At 40.3% G+C, this 15,905-nt stretch overlaps 1 protein-coding gene across 5 annotated transcripts in view; it reads right to left on the reverse strand.

Annotated features, from left to right (window-relative positions):
• The window catches only part of ARHGAP26 (Rho GTPase activating protein 26), a 629,130-nt gene that overhangs the window by 94,294 nt on the left and 518,931 nt on the right, over positions 1-15,905 (reverse strand). For 3 of the 5 annotated variants that reach the window (XM_088444111.1, XM_088444115.1, XM_088444112.1), the window contains exon 23: positions 15,404-15,492. In XM_088444111.1, the coding sequence (XP_088300237.1) occupies positions 15,404-15,492 (89 nt within the window). Of the gene's footprint in view, positions 1-499; positions 5,346-15,403; positions 15,493-15,905 lie in introns of those variants that run through there. The other 2 variants (XM_088444113.1, XM_088444110.1) reach the window with 1 other exon arrangement.

The raw sequence follows: 15,905 nt of genomic DNA on the forward strand, positions 1-15,905 counted from the left end.
GCATGACAAAAACGAGAACTGGACTACATTTTATGGGTTTCCCCCACTCACAGAAATATCCCTCTCTCTACTTCCTCACTAGGACACCCATAATTGGGAAAGGACTCGCTTCCTCTCTGTTCTTAGCACACCCATTTCCTTTCCACAATACTTACTGGTCCTTTTGTGTAAAAACGAAAATTGTTTTTTTACGACAATAACTATGAAAAGTGCGTCATAAATACACTAATTTATTATTTGTAGACTTTCAAGGGAAAGAGAATAACCTCACACAATAAGTAGAAGACATGTCAGGATTTCAGAATAAGGAATAACATTGTTTCTTGTGTGTAAAAGCTTTCACCAAGAGCTACATTGTTGCATCAGTAGTAAGCAATGTATTAAGAAATGATATCACACAATAGACAGAGTAGATACAAATTAAAGTTACATTGCAAAAAAAAGATACACAAAAGAAAACTGCAGCACAAATAATGCTACATAGAATGAGACACACGTGTAAATTGTATATACCTTTATTTGGGAATGTATTGTAAAAGTCACAGAATGTTTGTAAACCCTGAACCATCAAATGTTTTGTTCTTCTGAGAGATCAGTATTCTATCATGGAATCATTAACTCCTCCCACAATTTACTTCCTACCATAAAGTTTTAACAAACTTGGTAACTAATCAATACACCGAAGAGAGGCATCAGAGACAGAGATTCACTAACCTAACATATACACATTAGTGCACTACAAATAAGCAGACTTTGGCACCAGTTCCTGAAATGTTAAAGTAAACTCCAAGTTACACTGTGATCATACAGAATTAGTTGCAGCACTATTTATGAAGCATGTCCACAGGAAAACAAAAAGCAGACATTCCTGGTAGAGTAACTGTTAAAGTTAGTATCTGCTCCAAACAGTAAAAAACAGAGATTTATGATTTGCAGTCAGGTCCAGCTGATACATTATGTGAGAAAACCTCACTGCAATAACTTGCGTCAGAAAAACTGTTCTAGTGCGGAGAGCGTTGATGCGAGTCAGCGATAACCTGGAATTGCAGTCTGTAGCGTTACAGTTCTACAAATACATTTTTACATCACAAATGAAATGTAATTGTTTATTTAATATTTTGTGAAAATAAGAAACACCCTTGTTTCAGTCACCAATTAACAGAAGAAAAAGATGGCATGTCAATAATTGCCAATTAACATTTATTTAACCTCCCTGATAGTTTGTTAATTGTACCAGCAAAAAATATATAGTAAATGCATACAGTTTTACAGTTCAAGTTGATTTAAACCAGGTATACTGTAAGCTACTTGTAGAGAAATGATGAGAGTGCATAGACGATATAGCTCATTGATAACTAAAATCAATACAATAGGTACAGATATAATACCAGGTAAGAGGTTACCAAATTTGAATATGAGGGATACAGTAGTCTGACCCTCAATTATGAACAAGATGACATAGAGTATGGAATAGTATGAACACCTCAAGAGTGTGAAGAAGAATGTTTCCTGCTAGCTATTAGGCTGGTGAAGTTAACAGTCACTGGGGTCAATTCAATTAGGAGCGAACGGGGCGAATTGCAATTAAAAGGCATAGAAACGGCGGCAATGGCATGGCAATTCGCCTCCCTCATCGCTCAATCTGACACTGGACTTGCACATTTTGTTTTCAGGCCTACGGGGCTACAAACAGAAATGTGCGACTCCGAAGGTACGTAAGTGCTGCATACAGCCGCACTTAAGCTGTGTACACAAGGGATGACTTTTGTCAACGATATGATCGATAAATATATAATTTATCGTTACATCGTTCATATCGTTGACTTTTTTTCACTGCACGACCAACGATGCGTGTGGTCGTGTGGACGATAAGGATATCTGAGATCGACCATACAGGCTGGCCAACTTGCACGATATCTATGGATTCTTCATCATTTAAATACTGTCAGAAATCATTCATCATTCATAAAATCGTTCATGATCATTGATGAAATCGTTCAACGATATAGTTTAATTTTAAACAGAAAAAAATTGTTCTAAGATATCGATGATCGAGCAAGTTGTCCCGTGTGTACGCAGCATTACTCACGGGAGCAAGAACATCGCTCCTAACTGGATTGGCCCCACTGTGTGTACATAAACAATGAGATAAGCCAGTGGTCACCAGAGAGAGAATAATCTGTGGCTTCTGTAAAATTACAACACCCAGGGTATGTTGACAAACTATAACTGTTGACAAACAGTAGTTGGGTAGCTTCCCGTATCTAACTCATATTTTGTGGGTACTACCATTAAATTAGATTTTCTATTGTAAACTAAGTAGAAACGTAGATCAAGGTGAAATGGCTTTACACAATGTAAAACAGTGGAACTATTCCTGTACAATAAAGCAGTAAATTGGTCTTGTTATAAATACTACATAGCAACTTAGTTTTTCATTTTATATAAAACATTAATTGAAAAAGTGCATTTTAAATTTCTTAGGGAAGAAAACAAGCCTACTATATATTGTTTTTATGCAACTTTTTTGTTCAGATGCTCCATCGTTCGTATGTTACCATCAATGACCAAACTTGGTTAAAAACAGAAATAAGGATTAATTGAAATAGACATGAAGGGAGCGAGTTGCCATTTTAACAGAGTGAAAATGCCGCCAATGGCCCTGCAACTCACCCCCCTTCGCGTTCCTATCTTGACCTGCACATTATAAACCATGGTGAACAAAATACTAAACAAAAGTGCAATCCAACAAAACAAATAAAAACTGCAATAACATTTTTACTTGAATACATTACAAACTTCAATTATATTTCACTTTACAAAATATGGTGCAAGAATTAACACATATGAACAAAAATGTGGGCATGTGTTAACTCCACACATTGTAGGTTTCAATATGCAACATGAACCAATATCTATAAGAAACTTGAGTTTGCAGGGGAGGTGTGACATGCCACATAGTGACGGAAGCCATTTTGTGCATGAATCATATTCATGTGAATGGAGCTTCTCTGTAGAACCAGTGACTTACCACACAAAATCAAAGCATCCATGTTGAGGGGTGAACCATATTCACATTATTAGTTTGGTAGGGAACTGATAAGCCACATTCTCATGAAAATAAGTTGAGCCTATGAATTTTTTGCCTCAACTACACGGATGCAACATAACTGTAGTGATTGCAAAATGGACACTGGCTGGTAAGAACTATTTATTATGGTAGGTAGTTTTTTTGTATTACGCAGTATTCCAGTGAAATGGACTTAAGTTACAACAAAACAAGTAATAAAATCAGATGGCATCAAAGAGTTATAAGACTGCAAAGTTAAATGTAACTACAGTGCAGTTTTCCAAATGATTATGCCAACCCCACTGGTTTATGTTACAGGACCATGAACAAGTGAGCTAGGCTTACACATATTTCTCTGAACCTTACAATAACTATCGCTATAAAACACTTAGAAAGTGGCTGTTACCCCAGTGAGCTGAATTAGTGCACAAAAAATATCAAATATAGAACTTTACCTCACAGCACTTGATGTAACTCTCTATTTACAATGTTATATTTGGAAAACAAAATATACAGCAATATATCAAGTCAAATACTTGAAACTTAAAAAAGGTAAAAAATAACAGACAATAACAGAAATGAAAAAAGATGCAGCCTCATCTGCAGGGCACGCACAGTGCAATGCACGAACCAACTCTGTCTTCAATGCAGACCCTAAAAGCGTCACACTTAAATATATTTCATATTTTTTAAGCAAAATGCAATTGATGGTATTTGCTTTAATTTGACCATCTGATAAATTATAACCTAAATGATATATGCAAGGGAAATATCAAAAGATTACTTTTTAATTAAAGTCAATGGGTTTTTTTCTGTAATTACCAATAAAATCATATATGTAAAGAGGGAAGCAAGTTACCATTAGTTTCCAAATGTTCTCTGTCTACCTCCATACACCTAATAGAAGAAGTGCCAGGGCATAACTCAAATTACAGGGGCTGATTCAACTAGACCCGGCTACTTTAAGAGCATTTACGATAGGCTGATCTCTGTTTGCACCTCAATAGGTTGTGAGCAGCCTCTGAACACACATCCAGCTAAATGAACTTGGCCCGTAGTCTCAGTGATTCGTCTATTCATATAGAAAATGTTTAAAATAAAATTAAAATTTCTACTATTGCCTAAAATGTATAAAAATCGACATTTTTGTTTAAAAAATTTTTTTACGTTATCACTGGCTAATGTTGGCCACAGACACAAAACACTACAGTTAGCCCAATATAGCAGTGTTTGCTGCCCCAAAATGGAATGCAATGAATTTCATCTAACAACTAGCTAAGCCATCCATAAAAGCCAAATTAGATAGTGAGCTGCTACTTGGCTCTCTGACATAGTGTCAGGATCTCAATGTGTGTGTGCAAATAAAATCTAGACGTCGAACATCCTCTACATTCTTTTATAGTAATACTGCCATTTTACTATGCTACTATGTTTCAGCCTCTTCTAAAAAAGGGTCTCAAAAGTCTTTTGTATATCCTGGACTTGAGCTCTTAATCGAATATATCGACATCAAACTCTGGAAAGACAAGACTTATATAAACAAAAGACAGACTAGTTGAGTTTATCAGTTATGTCAGATGTGAAGAAGTGGCTTTGGAATATATAAGGAACACTTTGTAGGCTCTAGTAAAGTGTTATATACAAGAAACATTGGAAAAGTTGTTAATTGTAAATCTTTTTGGAAATATTAACCATATGTAAATTATATTTAGGAAATGCAAACCCACTTTTTACTCTCATTTAATTTACTTGCCAAATATAAACCATTTCATTCAAGTGTGGTGGCATTAAAATCTGCATTTAAAACTTTGAATATCTATAAAAATAAAAACATGAGAAAATTGTAATAAAATTGCCCAAGCAGCCTCCACTATAGTTAAAACGTGTAGAGTACAGGTATAGTTGGCTTTTAGTGGTTAAAAGGTACAGTGAATTATAGCAATAAAATAACAGTAACATAAAATGGTCCCTTACTAAAAATAAAATTGTTTCCATCTCTGTATATATTTCACCACCATAAATCATTTTAAACATGTACATTACTATTAACACACATATTCACTGCAATAGGTAAAGAAAAGTCCTTCACCCTGTAATTCATGGAGGCAAAGAAAGAGAATCTTCTACACCATCAGCAGTTGTCATGGATACCATGTAAAGCTTTGCAACACTAGCAGAGCATAAAGCTATAGGAATTCCACATAGTTCTCAGGGATGAGTCCAGTCTTCCCATTGAGTGTCCCTTCTAACCAGCCTGGCTCCTGTGATGGATGAACTGTACAAGACAAACAGAGATGATCAGGTTACATAAATCGAACACAGCATACATAGGGGAGTGTGCTGTAATGTGTCCTTACATTTTACAGGTCACAGCCATACAGACGCAGCCTATTTTATAAAATCTACATATATATATATATATATATATATATACACACACACACACACACACACACACACACACACACACACAAATTGGGTCCGACACTCAAAGATGGTCTCTATGCCAGAGTGCCCGAGCCATCCACGTGGTCCATGGAAACAATATATAGTCAAACAAAAGGACGGCACTCCCAAACTGTTTCCAACACACAATGTTGTAATCTTATACCAACAACATAAGGTCGATGTTTCAGTGCTCAATAACACCTTTCTCAAGACATAAAAGTATCAAAAAGACATCTTACCTACAGCTACTTTTATTATGTCTTGAGAAAGGTGTTATTGAGCAGCGAAACGTCGACCTTATGTTGTTGATATAAGAATACAACTTTGTGTGTTGGAAACAGTTCGGGAGTGCCGTCCTTTTGTTTGACAGACCACGGGGAGGTGCTGAGTGTGTGGGCAAGAAGTCTCTGCACGTTCCCGAAAAGGGGGTGTGTCCAACACTTGCGGAGGTGATTGGCTTTACATACACACATACATTAAGGAGCCATTCAACCTAAAATAGAAGAATAAAAACAGGACAGAGGTGATACCAATGAAAGGGCACCCAATGGTGTTAGAATTAACATAAATGTGATGTGCACTGTAATAAGTAATATAGAATGGCTTCAAAATATGAATAAAATTGAAGGGTTTACCTGCATAGTTTCTTAAGTCCCCGGGGTTCTCTGAATAAATGCTTTCAAATAAAAAGTTTTTTAAGGAATCAGATGTCCACATATAGCTCCTGCTGCCCCACGGCCACGCAGTCTCTCAGCTTACTTATATTACCCAGTACCATGGTCCCCGCACTGATTGGTGGATAGCACTAGCCATTCAGCAATCAGCATGTGCAAAGCTATCCATCAAACCCAGCAGCCAGATCAGTCCTCTGTAGTTTGCTGGGCTGTTGGCATTCATCGAGAAGAAGTGACTGGATAAAAGTAACCACCCTCCTCGACATAAGCCTGCATCTATATGCAATAAATGGTTAACCTTTGGGTTTCAGTGAAGAACCACTTTAATACATATCAAAGTATACAACACGCATTCAAATATAATGTACATATTTCAGTGATGTTAGCTAAATCAGTGGGATCGGACTATGAATAGATAGAAAATGCTTGTCTGAAGTCTTTTACACACAAATACTTTTCAGGCTCTGGTTAGTCTGGTTTTGGCTCATTTATACGTCTAGGGATCCCAGACACTTGGTAAATAATTCCATTGAGCTGTTGTAGAGCAGATTTCTTTAAGAAAGGTTTTTTTATTTTTTAGAAATCCACAGAAAAATGGAGGTTAAAATTTGATTTGAATTGACCTCTGTCTTTTCAGTACTGTTGTAATACAGCAGATGTAGTCGCTGCCTAAGTTTATTTTATTAACCTAAAAAGACCTCTTGCCATGTTTAACATTGTTTTTGCTTTTCCATCTCATTCTAGACCAGCCAATCGGAAATCCTTTGGGTGCCTCTAACCTTCAAAGGGGCAACACGCAACTCTAAATGCCAGTAGTATGTAATGCCAGCTGCTGGGATGCCTCCTGTCAAAATACCGACAGCGGCATCCTGATGGTTGGTATCCCGCCAGGGGTCGGGTAAGTATATTTACCCTTCCCACCCTAACCCTCCCTTCTTGTAGCCTAACCCTAACCCTCCCCACCCCGCAACCTAACTCTCCCATCTTCCCTTAGTGCCTAATCCTAACCCCTCCAGTGGTGCCTAGCCCTAACCCTCCCCCTAGGGGTGCCTAACCCTAACCTCCCCCACCAAAACCTAACCCCACTATGCTACCTAAAACCAACCCTCCGCCCGCGGCTAGCTTTAAGGGCGCCCAGACTTACCTTGTTCGGGCTGGTGTCCTTCTGTGTTCCGGCATAGGGATTAAGATAAGCGTTGGTATTTCGACGCCTATCTTAAATCCCTTGTCGTGCTCTACACCCCAGTTAAATAAATACATTTTATTTAACCAATGAAAGGGACACCTCTCCGTAATCTGTATCAGCAGGCATTACTAGCTCTAGCAAATATAACAACAAAGCAGGAAGGAGCTGGGGCTACAGGTGAAGGCTTGAAAGGCTGCATGCAGCCCCAGAATCGCGTGTTGCCCATCACTAATCTAAAGACACATTAATGGCCACAAGGAGAGAAAATGTACAGCATCTGGTAAATCTTTCAGGGGCATTTAAAGTCACACAGTAGCCCAAAGTGACTGTATGGTGCACTGCAGCATTGATGGCATGTGACATGCATGTGAGAATATACTGTATGTTTCTAAGGGCCCCCTGAGTCTGGTTTCTAGCGGATTTATTCAGTTAGTTGTTAGGTTGTCACTGCTTCCTACAACCTTCCTATGAAAAGGTTTGTTTTGTCACAAAAACAATACCGTTAGTGGTGATTGTCTACTATGTATAGGCCCAACTATATTGTATATGTAGTTTGCTACAAATGGAATATAGAGAGGTGTCCTCACTTGTCTTTACTGCAGTCGCGCCAAACAGCCCCTCTTGGTGCGCCTGGTCCCGTGAGACTCTGGTAGAGCTGGCTGCTTTTTTACCGAATACTGTATGTGTCTAAATCGCAATGCAACTAGGATGCACCAGCAGACTGTGCTAATGAATTTGATATGTGACTCTTGTGTATCTGTGTGCAACTGAGTCTCTAAATCAGCATGCGAAGTGCTACAATGCAGTGGCCGCAGCTTCTTTCCACACCAAGTTCTGTTTACAGACTCCGTTCCACACATATATACAAGTGTCATATATTAAATTCATCAGCACAGTCTCCTGGTGAGGCTAGCAGAGTTACACTGGACCTGGCAGCTCACTCACGCCCAGGGCCGGCGCTACCATTAGGCAACTTTAGGCAGTTGCTTAGAGCGCCGGCCACCAGGGGGCGCTATATAGTCCCCTCAGCAAATAATTTTTTTTTTTTTTACATTACAGTGGCCACGGGTCTTAGCCGCCGCTACTATGCCGGACCCCACTGTGAGCCATGCTGGTCTGTACTCACGCCTGGGCTGTCACAGTGCTGACATCATCGGCTGACATCCACTGTGAAAACAGCCCAGGCGCTCCTTCCCCGAGTCTTCCGCAGCCGCCGCCATCTTCTCAGCTGCAGCTATAGCCCACGATCCCACTGTGAAACATCACATCAGCCGTCCGACACTGACTGTTCCAGGTTAGTCTTTGTCAGCCGGGCAGTCACAGCACTGACGTCCACTGTGATACATACCAGGGCATGCACCTGTATCCAGCCCCTCCCCTTCTCTTCCTTTGGGGGAACATGACAGATGCAGAGCCAGCTGTCAAATCTGGGTTAAGAGTTAAAAGTTTGCATTGTGCAACTGTGGTATGTACATCTTGTGTTTGTATATGTGTGTGATATGTATATACCTATGTATATGTGCATATGGTATGTATGTATGCATCTTGTAATTGTATATATGTGTGTATGAATGTATATTCCTATGTATATGTGCTATCTGTATATGAGTGTGTGTATGTATGTATTTAAGTATCTAGTATTTGTATGTGTGTATGTACTGTACATATGTAAATGTGTATCTGTATATGGCTGCATATATATGTACTTATACTTACCTGCTTTTATTGTCTGCTTCCTGGGAGATGCCCAGAGAGCAGCCACAGGTGTCCCCATCGCGGCAAACTGCCACAAATTGCGAGAGCATAAGGAGAGGACGGAACTAAATGACTCGAAAACGCATCATTTAGCCATGATTCCCGGCATTTATCTCCCCATCCTGCCCGCGTCAATAGGAAGTGGGAAGGATGCGGGAGGTTCGGATACTCTTCCAGGGGCCTCTCGACACTTCCAGGAGAGTAAGTATGATACTTTTTGCATGTGCGTATGTATAAAAATAAAATGTATATGTGTATTTGTGTATGTATGTAGTTATAAATATGTGTATATTTAATAAAAAAAAAAGTAAAATATGTTTTATGTTTGGGGGGCGGGGGGCGCAACTAAAACACATCCGCTGGGGAAAGCAGGGGCGGCTGAGTGAAGCTTTGCCTAGGGTACCTAGAAACATAGCACCGGCCCTGCTCATGCCAGGCATATCATGCTACATGTCATATTGAGGCTAGATTAGCAAGGACACACCCTGTTTCCGTCTCATCTGGCCACTCTCTGAGCTCCTACCGGGGCACGGACTGCAATTGGAGCTGCCGTGCTCCTCGTCGCCACGGTAATGGCACAGTCCAGGGGAGCTGCTGAGGCTCAGGTATTAACACTGACATTGTAAGGTAAAGTTGTAGTAGTTTGAAGATAGTGACTAGAAAGGGAGTGAAAACATTTCACATAGTCAAACAGGTCTTTCATGAGGGGAAAAAGTCACCAGAGACTATATTTACTAACTGATTTTGCTTGCAGGATTTTGCAAAACCACTACATTTAATATTATTGCAATTTTAAATACAGCGGGCAAACCCACAGAAAATTGTGGGGTATGAAAAACCCACCGCTAAGTAATTGTAGCCACCAGTGAGGAGAGAATTATACAGAGTATTTAAAGATTTTCTGAGAGGACAAGCGAAAGAGGGCCTCATTTATCAACAAGTGATATTCTTGTAATCACTCATCTTAAATGGTGCTCCAACCAATCAGCTCCTGTCATGTGTTTGAAAATGACAGTCAGGAGCTGATTGGTTGGAGCACCATTTAAGATTAGTAACAAGTGCTATCAAGAATATCACTCACTGAGAAATGAGGCCCAGAGAGTGAAAGAGAGAATGACACAGATAAGAGTATATGATACAGAGACTGAAGGATGTGGCATCTCCATTCTAAACCAGTAATACTGAAGTGTCGGGAAACGTGGTTGCACTGCAGCTTTCAGTATTGCAGAAGCACCTGAACTAGTTTCTCTTTGCAATACAAGGCTATACATAAACTTGATCAGGGAAAGATATCTAATATTTGAACAGTGTACAATAAATAGAAACAAAGTATAGGATATTTTTATCTGGGGCCGTGTATTCAGAGAGCTCTCATGACGTGGACAATAAAGGATTGCTGCTGAATAGACCCCTTAGTAAGAATGCCATAACATTACACCACTGCCGTCATTGTCACGTAGATGTACGTAGATGTCACATAGATCTAATGCATACTTGTCCACTCTCTCTGGAAGGGCCGGGAGGCTCCAGAATCTCGGTTGGTACTCTCGGCCACCCGGAAGAGCATTCAAATCTCCCGGAGCTACACGACATACACATGGTGCTGTTAGCCTATATGACATCATCCATCAGATAACAAACCATAAACAGGCATCTTAGCAGAAACAGTTATGTTACAGAAGTTATTGCTATATGCCAAAATCAGCTTAATTAGGTTGTGGAGATAAAGGATAGATCTTGTGAGTGAAGTTAGGAAAAATATAAAAAAAAGTCCATAAGAAAAGGATCAAATTACTCATATTTAGTATGTATAGGTGCCAGTCAGAGCATTCCAAAAATGTGCGCTGCTGATAATCAGCGTTTATCTGGTTAGGAAACATATAAAACTGAACTGTCATCAGCTGTGCAGCACTGTCTTGCTCTTTGTACAAGGATACAAATATAATTACACATGTAGAAGAGATTAGACATTTGCGCGAGTGCTGACCTTTTCTTCTCTCCCAGTAATTATCTCTCTAAAGAATAGGGCAATAACACAAACCACAACAGCAGCACTGATGAGCTAGAAAGCTTCATAAAAGTATCCATGACGATGAGAAAATTATTTCGGGAGAACTACTGGTAAAAATATTAAATAAAAAGATATATTACTAATCATAATATACCACCCTCTACGTGCTAGATGAACCTCAAGAGTCCTACGTCAGGACCTCATCAGTTCAGAAGATACCGCTGCTGTTAAGGATAACAGCCAGGAGACTCTAAAATGTTTGCACTGAAAGGTTGTCAATGTCTAACCTGCAATTCAGGCGAAACTCACCCCGGACCACCTCAGAAGTACTAGCTGGAAGTGAGCTCATTTGCAAAATGTATTTCAGTCATACAGATGTGTTCTCACTTACTGGGCATCCGTATACCATTGGTGTGTGACGCCCGACGTGACAGACGGTCTGAGAGGAGTAGTGTTGTATCTTTACATTTTGCGTCTGAGTCATAAGGCACATGTAGCAAAAAGCCACTCAGAGTGTACCAGAAACACAGGGCTAAGACTTTAATGTCACAGGAATTGGTCTTACACACGTACGCCTGGCACTCCGAGAGGGGCTAAAGCAACAGTAAGAATGGACACATCTGAACCCATTGCAAAGAAGTGTATTAAATGGAATGGGAATGAAATACCCGCGGTTAAAATCTCGACTGCACAAGCCCAATGGGATGATATTCTGACTGGGGCTGGTACGTATTCTAACCCCCCCCCCCAACCCTCCCTTGGTGGTGCCTAACCCTAATTCCCCCCGGGGGTGCCTAATCCTAACCTCCCCCCAGTGGCGCCTAACCCTAACCTCCTCTTCCCCTAGCCTAACCTTAATCCTCCCCGGGGGAGTGCCTACCCTAAATCCCACCAGAGGTGCCTAAACCTAACCCTACCCCCCGCAGCCAACAGTTAAGACGCACTGGACTTACCTCGATCAGTCCAGCATCTGTCTTCCAGCGTCAGGATTAAGATAGGAGTCAATATTTCGATGCCTACCTTAAGTCCCGTGTTGGGCTTAGGCGTCGGTATTTAGACCAATTATGTTTGATTATGGAGATTGTATGTTTGTATGCTTTATTATTTAATACGGGAGGCAGTTATTAGACCGGCGGACTGAATGACGCCAGTCTAATAACTGCCTCCCGTATTAAATAATCAAGCATGCAACAATACACTTTACTGAAGAGTTCAGTCACATTCATAGTGGCACTAGCATGCCACCTTTCCAACAAGCCAGTTTGTCACATTTATGCACCAGTCAATTGTAAATGCTGTTATTGGGAAATGCTAACGTTTAGGGGCAAAAAGAGCACAGCCGCAAAGCAGTAGGCCTCACAAGCTCACATAATCAATTGCAGCACTCACTACAGAGCTCCAGTCCGCATTTGTAAGCAACATCAGCACAAGAATGGACAAAAAATATACAACAGAAATAGTGGAAGTCATTAACATGCAGGCATACAAGGGCCAATTAATTTAGATATAAATGTACAATAACAGTGGTAATGTTAAATAGAATTCAAATAAAATAACATTTATTAATATAAATAAACAAGTAGAACATAATATATTTATTAGTATAGATTAACGATTATTGATTAGTACCTATTTTAATTATCTGGAGATTTAAAAATACAGAAAATATTTAGTGCTTATTTTAAAATATTATAATGTCTTCAAAATATTAAATTACTTATAGACATAATTTAAATAACTTAAAAAAATAATTTCAAAAAGCTGCAAAAATGTAAATGCAGTAGAATAAAATAAACTGATAGAAAATGCAAATACATCATAAACAGTACATGTTCATTATTTTCTTACTTAAAAAAAAAAAAAAGAGACAGGTGTACTTCCTAATGTTTAGCATTTAGTTTTACAAATATGTCTTTCAGATATGTTTAGAATGCATTCATCAGATAATTCTAATGTACCAAACATTTAATTTGTTTACACTAGGAGTTGCAGGTAACTCAACTTATGGGGCCCATACATGAGCAATTCATTGGAGCAATTCCCCATTCTGCCGATGCCTGGGTCGGATGATTGGCAAACTCCAACATGTTGGACAATCTCAATCCGCCAATTCCGACTCAAAAATGGTCGGAATCATCAAGTCTGGGATTTTTAGCATGCTGTATTTTGCCGAACCTACGAGAAATCGACGATCATAGGAATGATATCAGGGAATTGCGACTTAGATGCATGACCCGCATTAGAGGGAATTAGCAAATTTAAGTTTGCCCATTTTTCACAAAGCCCACCCTTATCATTATACTTCTCGTCATATGCAGCTCTGTTCCCACTAACATATGAGTGGGCGGGTGCCCGCCTAGTGTGGAAGGAAGCCTAGAGAGTGGGTCAGAGCTCGGCAGGGGAGAGGAGGAGTCCGGGAAAGAACACTTACCTGGGTATCGTGGTCACTGGACCCATCCCTGACAGAGCTGTCATTACTGGTGCTGCAGTGGGTATATGGTGGACATCTTCCAGCTGTGCTTGGCTAGAATTCGAATGGATTGAAACGCAGCCAAACTGTACCACCCAAGAAAAGCTCCTTATAGGTAGAGGTCCAGTGGTGCATGGAGATGTCGCTATCAAGAGAGGAAATGTATTCCCGAAGATAGCACCAGTTAAGTTCAGGATCCAGATCTGGCCTAGGAAAGGATCAGCAGCAGCGGAGATAAAGAGAGCTATACAAAGCTCACAATTGCGGCTTCTCTCAACAGAGGTAGGTGGTCACCGCCTTGGGCACTTACAGTACATAGTAACTTTAGTGCCACTAGACCACCAGCATCCACAAGCAAGGTGACAAATCAGTGATTATACACTTTGTGTCATCTGGTCTTACTCCTTTTCCCAACTCCTAGTAACCTTAGTTGGTACTTGCACACTGGTGCAAGGGATACATAATTCACCTGAGTGCATAACTAAGGTGCTTGCACCTCTGATGACCATTCATCCAACCTAGTGAAGATCATCATCACCTCCAAGGTTTAGTTCTCATCTATGGGAAAAAGATGCGTTTGTTCTTCTTACAGTGATACCATCCTGCATATCCTCCAGCCGGGGGTAGCTGAGTGTGGAGATGGGCACCTCCAGTGTGATATTTTGATGTAAGCATATGCATGGAACCCTCCAGTACTTACACTACCACAAAATCACTATACTCTTCTCACAAACTGCTCTACACAGCTGTGAATATTCCTGTGATGTGACCATCTATAGCTTGCTCATTTCACAGCAAATCAAAAAATGGAAACATACAGATGTAGCCGCTGTCATTGTTGCCGCGATGCGAGTGCATCATGGCATGGATGGCGCAACTAGTGTGCCCGCACACGCACTCTGTAGACTTCAATGGGGAGAACACCGACCACGTCTAGCCGCAGCCTGGCGAGAGCTGCGCTATGCCACATTGTGTGACAGGGTGTGCGTGCATTGTGGCAACGATGATGGCGGCTACATCTGTTAAGTTCATCTGTATGAACTTCAGGTAATATGCTGGAGCCTTTGCAATCACAATCTCCCCACTGTGCTACTGAGAGAACTTGTTACTTCAACTTGTCAACAAAATGTATTAACCACAAATTAACTGCTCTTAGCAGCCCTACAGATGTGTCCTGATACACTGTAACTTCAGTTCCGCCAAACTGCTCCTCTCAGCCACCAGGTTCCAGGCTTCTTAGCCACGCTGAACATCTTCCTCTCTCAAAATGTGCATCTTATTCCCATAAATAAAACTGGAAGCGACGAAACTACTTTGCTAGATAACACTAATCAATTTGATGTGCAACATTTCTACATCTGTGTGCAATTGAGTTTGACTCTGTATCCGGAGTGCTACGATGTCGCGCCCATGGCCTTTTCTCACGCCAATTTCCATTGTGCTTCATATGCAACTTTGTACGTTTTTAAAACGTATTCTTCTGTGGTTAGAGTTGCAGCCCAGCGTCTCTAGTACAGTTTAGGTGGTCTTTCACTGCATCTGCGATGCAGGATGGCTCAATCGCGGCTGGAGTCTTGCTCCATATGGCGCATAGACGCTAGGTTTACGAGGACACATCTGTATGTGCAAATCATTAATCTGTACTGCTAGCATTTCATTTAAAATAAATACTTTTTAACAACAGTCTTCCAAGTTTAATAGACTGTTATTACAAGTTATCTGTTCTAGCTAAACACAGGCATGTACACTAAAACAAATTACTATCATGACCAGATGAACAATAGCTCACCGTTTTCGAACACTGTGCCGGCTGTAAATGACAGTTCAGAGTCATGCTCGGCTTTACAAGCATACAAGGCCTTTGCTTTTCTTGGTAAACTGGAAAAAAAACAAGAAAAACATAAGTGTACTGGACTTGGTTACACACATTAAAAAAAATGTTTACATGTAATGTATTCTGCTTAGGACAATACTTTTCCAATTAAATCAGAAAACCTTGTAGTAAATGGTTAGAAATGCTTAAAGAGAGAATGGCAACCTGAGCGATTCCGGTCACTCCTATGAGACGGCTTACAGTATGCCATGTTTTAGGACATCTGGATATTGCAGTGCTCTGACACCTTTTGCATTAATAGCTTTGTTTGGCTGTCTAGCTATCCAATCAGAATCTCAACACTAGAAAGGTCAACACTGCAACGAAGGGCTTGATGCAATTAGGTGCGAAGGAGGCATAGAAACGCCAGCAATGACAGGGCAATTCGACATCCTCGTGGCCCGATCTCACCCCGGAC

The sequence above is a fragment of the Taudactylus pleione genome, unplaced genomic scaffold (assembly GCF_031769625.1).
Source record: "Taudactylus pleione unplaced genomic scaffold, aTauple2 ptg000349l, whole genome shotgun sequence".
Taxonomy (NCBI): domain Eukaryota; kingdom Metazoa; phylum Chordata; class Amphibia; order Anura; family Myobatrachidae; genus Taudactylus; species Taudactylus pleione.